At 35.3% G+C, this 9804-nt stretch overlaps 1 protein-coding gene across 2 annotated transcripts; it reads right to left on the reverse strand.

Moving 5' to 3' along the window:
* Positions 1-4107: 4107 nt before the first annotated feature.
* Positions 4108-9603, reverse strand: LOC6555853 (sodium- and chloride-dependent GABA transporter 1). 2 transcript variants are annotated; one of them, XM_001982680.3, is made up of 10 exons: positions 9075-9603; positions 7360-7627; positions 7159-7260; positions 6906-7086; positions 6579-6846; positions 5976-6079; positions 5554-5923; positions 5290-5493; positions 5066-5233; positions 4108-5006 (listed from the first exon to the last, which is right to left on the reverse strand). In XM_001982680.3, exons 1-10 carry the CDS (start codon positions 9216-9218, stop codon positions 4905-4907), a joined length of 1911 nt encoding a protein of 636 aa, XP_001982716.1. In that variant the 5' UTR covers positions 9219-9603; the 3' UTR covers positions 4108-4904. The 2 variants fall into 2 exon arrangements, with proteins under 2 accessions (XP_001982716.1, XP_026839011.1); XM_026983210.1 differs by lacking the exons at positions 4108-5006; positions 5066-5233 and having other exon boundaries at positions 5364-5453; positions 9075-9598.
* Positions 9604-9804: the final 201 nt, after the last annotated feature.

Genomic DNA, 9804 nt, shown 5'->3' on the forward strand with positions numbered 1-9804 from the left:
TATAATAATAAAACAAGATAGAAGCTATAGTCGAGTTCCCGGACTATCAGATACTTAACTTACTTATCGGAAACTTAACAATTTTCTGGAATACCAGTAGAAATAGGGAAAAAAATAAGAAAATTAAAAAAAACTTAAAACTTTTTCAAAATTGTGGGCGGTTTGTGAGCGTTACAGTGGGCGTGGCAAAAAGGTTTTTTGGCAAATTAATAGAAATGTACAAGATATGTTCATATTCATATAGTGACATGTAATGCTCAACCACATAACATATATCTACAACATATACCACAAATATATACCACTTTATTTATTCTCTTACTTAGCAACAATAGAACATAGAACCAAGAATGCCTTAGCACATAAGTACCCCAACTTCTTGGTGACAATAAAAAATTCGGCCGATGTAAAAAACATAAATGAACGTAAACATAAATGAGAGCCTATGTACGCTCAATATGAAGAAGTAAATAAGCTCAGCCAAGGGTTTGCTAAGCGTTCGCTTTGCAATTAGATTTAGATTTTATTCATACTTTAATTGTGTAAGACGTGAATTGGTCTCCGACGTTCGCTTAAGTTTTTGATTAATACAAATATTTTTTTTTTATAAACTAACAAACCGCGAAGTTGTAATTGGCGCAGTCTGTAGGATCCGCGTGTGAACATAATCTCTTAGAGCTAATAAAATAGTTCGAGATTAATGAAGCGCAGCTCGTGGCGAACAAAGTTTCGATTGTGCTTCAGTTTATACAAAGCAGATCCGCAAAAGAATCTATGTGACAAAATATTTGTGAATAGTTATCTAACTCTCGATGTTGGATACTATTAATAAATATTAAAAACTGCAAGTGACCATTAAAGCGTGACCCACCAAAATAAATAAAAGGTGTGACTGTTACCAGGCCCATGTAACATTGATTGGACCGCTTCGAAGGTGTGTGAATTTTAAAATTAAAAAAATAAAACCTCGGTATTAACCTACCGAGTGATTCAAAAGCAAAAATCAACAATAGCCAACAACATGGCACAACCCAGTGAACAAATTATGATTCTATTCGAGTTACATTTGAATCAGGCTTTGGGCCAGATTCGCCACATCCCAACATTTGACGGTTCCACAAAAGAACTGGCATCATTTGTGAGACGTGTGTACTTCGTGATGTCCCTATACCCGACAACATACAAGAGGCAACATAGTGTACTCTACAGTGCCATCGAGATGCAGCTGTCCCGACACGCACAAGAAGTGTCCCAGCTACAACTCTGCAACACTTGGGCTGAACTACAACAGTCCTCATTGATGAATTCAAAACCCAAATCACATACGAAGAGCTGCTAAGAAGACTTTACAACACGTAGTGGTAGAATTCGTAAGTTTGTAGAAGAACTAGAAAATAAGATGTTCGAAATTTCAAGTAAATTATTACTAGAAAATAATTATACAAATACAACTCTTTATACCGCTGCAATGGACAATATAAAATATGTAATTTATAAAAGAATTCCAGACAGAATGTTCATGACTTTAGCAAGATACGACATTACAACAACAACATTATTAAGACAAGTAGCGCAAATGGAAGGCCTTTACGATACAATTATATTAAATACAGAAAAAAGCTAAAAGCTAAATCAAAAAGTCCATCTACATCACAAAGCAGTAGTAAAAATAATGATTCTCAAAAGAATAAAGGAAATAATAATGACCAAGGTACAAAACCTTATTATATTCAAACATAGCAAAATCAAAATCAAAATAATTATGCAAGTAATAATTCAAAAGAAGTTGAAAATAACCAAGCGACATACAGTGAGTTCAAACAAATGTTAGACCAAGGTAGAGCGCAAAACGCTCTAAATTATCAAAAACTCACATCTTTTTCTACTACTAACCAGCCCCAAAAAAGCAGGTTTAGTATATGTTGGGAGAACTTTCTCCGTTATTGACTACCCTTAAGGCTAGCCAACCAATATAAAATATGCAGCCTTCGCTGGAGTAGGTTTCTTGAGCGTGTGCTCTTTATTATAATTGAAATCAAACTCAACTTATTCTATTTTACTCCAGCTATTCGCTAGCAAAAACTGCATATCTCCCAATACTGGGAAACCGTTGGGAACCAGGCACGGCCCCTAAGGCTTTTATGCTGAATCTGCATATAAAATACTAGGGTAGCGACCCTGAACTTATACCGACTTAAGTTTACTCATTAACCGTGTTAACTTGTACACACAATAAACGGTCAAATTATTTTAAAATCAAAAAGCAAACATTTTATTTACATAAATTTTCAGAAAAATACATTTTGTTAGGCAGGGAATATTTGGAAGATTCCAAAGCAACTATATGCTATACATCCAATACAGTTACTTTAAATAAATAAACATTTAAATTGCGACTTGAAGATATTAATGAAGAAGAAGAAACACCTAAAGAGAGTTTAAAAGAAAACCTACTAGTTTCCCCAAATATTCAGTATGTCATTTATGTAATTAACAACGAACTCAATGAAAAAATGAATTTCGACTTCATCATTTAAACGATGAAGAGAGGAAAGCCCTCACCAGTGTCTTATACGAGTTTAGTGACATACAGTACAAAGAAGGTGAAAATTTGACCTTCACAAGTACAACTAAACATGTCATAACAACTAAACACGAAGACCCAATTTACAGACGTCCATACAAATACCCACAAAGCTTCGACGAAGAAGACGAAAACCAAATTAAAGACATGATGCAACAAGGCATCATTAGAAAATCGAATTCTCCGTATTGCTCTCCGGTTTGGGTAGTACCCAAAAAGCAAGATGCATCGGGAAAATCGAAATTTCGCATAGTCATTGACTATCGCAACCTCAACGAAATAACCGTTGATGACAAATACCCAATACCGGTAATGGACACGCTTGGAAATTGTCAATACTTTACAACTATTGACCTCGCAAAAGGTTTTCATCAAATACAAATAGATGAAAATTCCATAGCGAAGACAGCTTTTTCCACCAAAAATTGTCATTTTGAATATACTCGAATGCCATTTGGTTTAAAAAATGCACCCGCAACTTTTCAACGTTGCATGAATAATCTCTTAGCAGATTTAATATACAAAAACTGTCTCGTATATATGTATGACATAATTCTGTATTCCACTTCATTGGAAGAGCACATAATGTCTTTGCGAAAGGTATTCTTAAAGGTTAGGGAAGCAAATTTTAAATTACAGGCCTTATGGAAAACATATTAATCACAAGCACAACACTAGACTACACACAAGCGTATATAGATATACGCAATATATAGACAATAACAATGTAACAAAGTTAGAACCATTATCATATCTACATGGTAAAGAAATAATTCAGTAGTGACATATGTAATGCTCAACCACATAACATATGTATATCTACAACATATACCAGCCACTTTATATATTCTCTTACTTAGCAACAATAGAACATAGAGCCAAGAATGCCTTAGCACATAAGAACCCCAACTTCTTGGTGACAATAACAAATTCGGCCGATGTAAAAAATTTAACATAAACATCCGCAGTCTTATTCGTTATTCCCACTAGAAGGGTGAAAACTGCTTACACAGCTTAAAGGGTCAAAACTTTCCACTATGTACGCTCAATATGAAGAAGGAAATAAGCTCAGCCAAGGGTTTGCTAAGCGTTCGCTTTGCAAATTAGATTTAGATTTTATTTATACTTCAATTGTGTAAGACGTGAATTTGTCTCCGACGTTCGCTTAAGTTTTTGATTAATAAAAATATTTTTTTTTATAAACCAACACACCGCGAAGTTATAATTATATTAATAAAAATATATCACATTTTACAAAAGTGTGGGCGTCACAGTTTTGTGCGGTTTGTGGACGTTAGAGTGGGCGTGGCAACAGTTGGAAACAATCTTGCGCTGCGTCTCTGGAAGCTGCGTGCTTTGTTCCTGAGATCGAGTCATTCATACGGACAGACTGACGGACAGACGGACATGGTCAGATCGACTTATGAGCCTTAATGATTTCAAAATCAAATGTACGTGAGAGCATGATGTCGTCCAGCCCTCGACTATCAGATACCGGAAACTCTACCCTTTTAATATTCGAGTCATGCTTGTATTCAATTTATTTGACACGTTCAGCAACATATTGACATTTTATAGATAAATTACAGAACAATGCCTGAAGCACCATCAGGACATTGACAAAGTAGTTTTGTATATATACGGTGACAATCTTATCTTATTTCTAAACACAACTACATCTCAAAACTCTTCCAAGTAGAAAGTACATATTAGTTTAAAAGAAATATTTTGATTCTGATGCTGACATTATTGTAAAACCGTGAAGTTCTGGCAGTCATTCTTAATAGGTCATGCAAGAAAAACTTACAAGGGAAGGGTTGTATGTATAAATTTCATTCCTCTCTGTCGCTGGACATGTAAATCTTTGGTAAATCTTTCATTGCGTGATTCACATATGAGACGTGAGGGTTGAATGGCTTTTAGAACTGCAGGGATTCTCCATATATGTGTAGATGTTTCAGAAGCAGAATATTCAGAAATTAAAAAATTTATTTACTCTAGATATTTCTGGCATACCACTTTGAGTAAGTACCACAAAACACTGCAATAACCATTGAAAAACCTCTACCCTTTGCGATTGATTAAAAAGACTAGTTCTGAGTTATAAAGGGAAGATAAATTAAAATATAAAACTGGTACAATGATTCATTGCAAATGTCAAGATAGGGAAAATGATTTTTAAATAAAAGAAAACTTGCAAAATAAGTTGTCCTTTTAAGAAATAATCTCTTAATTTTAGAAAATTAATTTAAATACATTTAGCTAAATTAATAGCCAAACAGAAGGTACCTTAAATTATTATGAGATAAATCAAAAACGTCTATAAAGAATTAAATTCTATCTCCTTGACATAAGCTTCTCTCAGCATTTTTTCGCGTAACCGGGTTACATCCTCGTCTATCCGTACAAGAGCTCGAATTTTCTAAAAAATATTTGGAGAATGTACAAATTTTCCTCAAAAGACATTTACTATTGAATTACCTCAGTAAATTCACCAGGAGTTCGTTTCCACAACCAGAACATATAAATTGGTATATAAAGCATGGATGACAACGCCGTAAACCAACCAAAAGCATGCGCCCACCATGGATAGCTGTAGTCCAAGTACTTAATAGGAGTCCACTGAACTATGTTAAAGAAAAACACGCCCTAGAAAAAACAAAATATGTTAAGATAACAAATGCTTATTTAATCAAAATACTAACCAAGCATATAGCGGGCGTTGTGACACACCAGCAGAACTTCCACCAAACAGTAGGATAGTATCCGATCATATCCTTTATTCCGTCATAAAATCGATCCACTCCATAGCACCAAGATATTGAAACGCACTCAAAGAATATGAGCCACAGTAAGCAAAAACCGCTAACTGCATATGAATCCAATATTTGAAAAATATACATGCCACCCTAAAAAAGAATGACGCCCAGTGAATAAAGCGTCACAGCGGTGCCAACCTTGAAACATACTTGTGTAATACAGGTCAAGCCCACTAAGTAGCTAAGTGCGCATACAATAGCAATAAAGATTTCTTTCCGCTTCCGCAGCAACTGAGGCCATTCATCAATAATCGCAGTGATGAAGCCCTCCATTGTACAAAACTGTGAGTCCAATCCAATAAGCAGAAGCATGAAGAAAAAGAGGCAAGACCACATTGGAGACCCTGGTAGCTGCAGAACTGCCGATGGATAAACAAGAAATGCGAGGCCAGGTCCTGATGCAGCTACATCAGCCACTGGTCGCTGTTGCTCGTGAGCCATGAATCCTATTACCGAAAATATTACGAATCCAGCAAACATACTAGTGCTAGAATTAACTGTGCAGACAATAAGCGCGTCTCTAAAAATAATTTATATTTTATTATTATTATTATTTGAGTGCAGTGACCTACTTGTAGACATTGTTGGTAAACTTGTTGTAACTTCCTAATGCTACTAAAGTACCGAGTCCAAGGCCGTATGAGAAAAATATCTGCGTGACAGCGTCGATCCACACCTAAAACACATTTTTAAAATGATTGAGTTATCGAGTTACATAACTAGGACTATATTTTTAATCCATAGCATACAACTATTTTGCTGCAAATTATCAAATATGTTTGTACCATAGCTCGAATATGGTAGATGGAAGCTTTTCCGACCTTATAAAGTATATATATATATACATATTCTAGATCAGGATCAATATCCGAGTCGATCTGGCCATGTCGGTCCGTCTGTCCGGATGAACATCTCGATCTCAGGATCTGTAAAGTTGAGATTAGGTAGCTGATTCCGGACAAGTTGATTCCAAACGTTGCCACTGTCACGCCAACACTTTTGAAAATGTTTATATTTTTTACCAATTTCTATTGATATGCCAAACAAATTTTGAAGTTTCTTGATTGCAAGAACTAGATGAGCAACGGATTTCTGATAGTGGAAAAACTCGACAAAAGCGCTTTCTTGCTTTTTCTTTATACATTTTTATGAGAATAATAAATATATTTTTTTACCTCAGAATTAGTCAACTTCGAAAAGTTTGGGATTATATAAAATTTAATGCCTTCCAAAGCGCCAGGTAATGTTATTCCGCGAACCAGCAGAATTGTCAGGAGGACGTAGGGAAATAAGGCAGTAAAATATACTACTTTCCCTGTCCATTTTACTCCCTTCCAAATACAAAAGTAGCAGAGGATCCAAACAAGTAATAGAGTTCCAGCCAACTCCCAGCGAATATTTCCAATCTCCTCAATGCCATGCGATATTTGAAGTGCTCGACGCCTTAAACGAAACATTTTAATGCCTAATTTAAAGAGCTCTTAAGTAAATATATTACGTACTCCCAAAATTCTTTCACTGGATCTGTAATTTCTAAAGATGTTATGTTCGCAGCAGATACGGAGCAAACCTTTTGCGCGGTGCCGTTGATAATCTTATCCCAACAATGCAAATTTTTTCTTTCATATTGATTGACACAGTTCACTGTGTTCCACCAATTGTTACATGTTCTCCAAGGAACATCTGAAAGAGTCGAATATGCATAAGCAGAATATAGCAGATTTAAATGTATTTAAAATTAAACCAATTACAAACCCGCTCTCATCGACATGAAGAAGTAAAATACCGCCCAAGCAAGGATGACAATATAGTAAACATTCATCCAACAAGACATTACGGCAGCAGCATACCCAATTCCTTAAAAAGACAAAATACCAATGTTTATGTTTTCTATTCCATAAGCGTTACTTGCAGCAAAAGACGTAAATTATTAAAATAAGAATAATATGTTCCTACCCTTAAATATTGGGGCGATTTTGAATACACCAAGCCCACCAATAGTCAACATTTGACCAAGGGCTAATTCCATGAAAAACATTGGAATCCCGGCCAAAAACAGCGTTATAATGTATGGTAATATAAATGCACCGCCTCCATTTTTGTAGCACAAATAGGGAAATCGCCAAACGTTTCCCAAGCCGATAGCCAGGCCCACTACTGAGAGTATGAAATCCATTTTGGAAGACCATGATCCACGATCGGGGAGTTGCTCAATCTTTACCAACTGAAAAAATGATACAAAAGTCCAATTGTTAAAGCGAGTTAACGGTTAGCGAATTTTGCTGTATATATGTATATAGTGGAAGGCATATCGGAATATCGGTAGAAAATGGGGAGGAAATAAGAAAATTAGAACGGGGGTGCAAATAGTTTTTTAGCATATCGATAGAAATTTACCACACTAATAAAAAATGGAAAAAATCCCATTTTTAAAAAGTTGCAGTTTTTTAAAACTGCGTTGCAGTTTTGGGCGGTAGAGTGGGTGTGGCAACATCGTTTAACAAACTTCCGGTGCGTCTATGTCTCTGGAATCTGCATGCCTAATCTCGATGTTCATACGGACGGACTCGGCTATTGATCCTGATCAAAAATTAATAAAAATTTATATGGTCGGAAACGATTCTTTCTGCCTGTTAAATACTTGTTAACGAATCTAGTATTTTTATCTACGCGCAACGGGTATAATAAACAGGGTACCAAAGAAACAGAAGCAACAAGATACACATCTTTAGCCCGCGATTTTAAAAGCATAAGACATTAAATTAGTATATAAAATGTTTTCGAAATCAAACAAATAACTCAAGCATAAAGAAATAAGAGAAATCCAACAAATGAAAACAAACGATGAATAATTTGAAGGCTTTGCGAAATTTCGATGCCTGCTGCAACCTCTAATATGAATATAAGAAAGTCGAAAAGTATTCAAAAATTGAAAATTTCAATTATAACAAGATAGAATGCTATAGTCGAGTTCACCGACTATCAGATACCCGTTACACAGCTAGTGGAAACGAGAAATTTGAAAATTTTCTGTAATATCGGTAAAAAGTGAGAAAAAATAATATAGTAAAAAAAAAAAATTTTTTTTAAATGTGGGAGTAAGAGTTTTGGCGGCTTGTGGGCTTTTTTTAAATTTACAAGATATATGAATAAAAAAGTGAATAAATATCACAAATTTTTTAATAGTGTGGCCGTGACAGTTTCGTTCTGTTTGTGGACGTTAGAGAGCGCCTGGCAGCATTTAGAAATAAACTTGCGCTGCGTCTATGTCTCTGGGAGCTGCGTGCTTAGTTCCTGAGATCGAGGCGTTTATACGGACAGACTGAAGGACGGACAGACATGGTCAGATCGACTCAGCTATTGATCCTGATCAAGAATATGATCATATAAACTATATATTATATGGTATGAAACGTTTCCTTCTGCCTGGTACAACGAATCTAGTATACCCTTTTACTCTACGAGTAACGGGTATAAAACTGTTATTAATGTTAGTCTTCAGCTGTAGACTACATTTTAGGAGCATTCCATTATCACAATTGGATTTGCTCTTATTATTATTATCATAATATAAAAACCATAAAACAAACTGCTATTATTATAGGTATGATAATAATCAGGAATAATTGATACTAATTTGGAATGATTTGCGTTATAATTTATATACTAACCTGTTGTTTATTTGACGTGTCCGTAGTTGTAGGTGCGTAGGGCTGACAATTGGTTGGATGACCCAATTCTTTACTCATTTCAATGGATTCGTGTTTACGCCCATCTCCTTCTCCGTCACCATCGCTTGCGGAGTTAGTGTACATTTTGAAAATAAATAATAGATATTAAGGACGAGAGACGGATAGTCTAGGACAATCAAACACTGCAGTTGTAGGCTAGACTTTTGCTCTCGATTTTGACTAAGTTCAGAGTCACAAAAACAGCACCCTCGCAGGGCAATTGCTGGTATTAAACTGAGTAGCTAAGCTACCGAATACGATGCTCTGTTCCGCAAGCTGAGATTGCCCCATTATACATGATAATAAAAGCAACGCTTAAATATAAGGGGGCTGGTTAGTTGACTTTTTTACATACAATTTAATTTAATAATGATTTAAGGAGGGGGTTCAGCCATTGCCCGATTTAAGAATGGGTACGTAGGCTCAGTGGTAACTTTGTGTAAATACACAGTGCGTTACAAATTTAGTTCCGGATGTTAAAATAAATAAGATTTACTCTACTGAATTGTTGTTTCCCCCACAAAACAATGCTTACCAATTTACTGACCCATTTAAAATATATATTTAAGTCTGCTGGGTGCCCGTGTACAAGCCTCCCAACAAATTGAGAACCTAAGAAAAACGCACTATATTAACTATATAAAGACAATTTAAAATAAAAAGTACGAAA

This window comes from Drosophila erecta, unplaced genomic scaffold (assembly GCF_003286155.1).
Source record: "Drosophila erecta strain 14021-0224.00,06,07 unplaced genomic scaffold, DereRS2 tig00000294-arrow-arrow-pilon, whole genome shotgun sequence".
NCBI lineage: Eukaryota > Metazoa > Arthropoda > Insecta > Diptera > Drosophilidae > Drosophila > Drosophila erecta.

Coding starts and splice junctions, on each gene's coding strand:
- LOC6555853 (XM_001982680.3), bottom strand. CDS start 9,218: ATGTACACTAACTCCGCAAGCGATGGTGACGGAGAAGGAGATGGGCGT. Junction 7,628..9,074: donor ACACGTCAAATAAACAACAG/GTTAGTATATAA, acceptor TCATTTTTTCAG/TTGGTAAAGATTGAGCAACT. Junction 5,924..5,975: donor TTTACCAACAATGTCTACAA/GTAGGTCACTGC, acceptor AATTATTTTTAG/AGACGCGCTTATTGTCTGCA.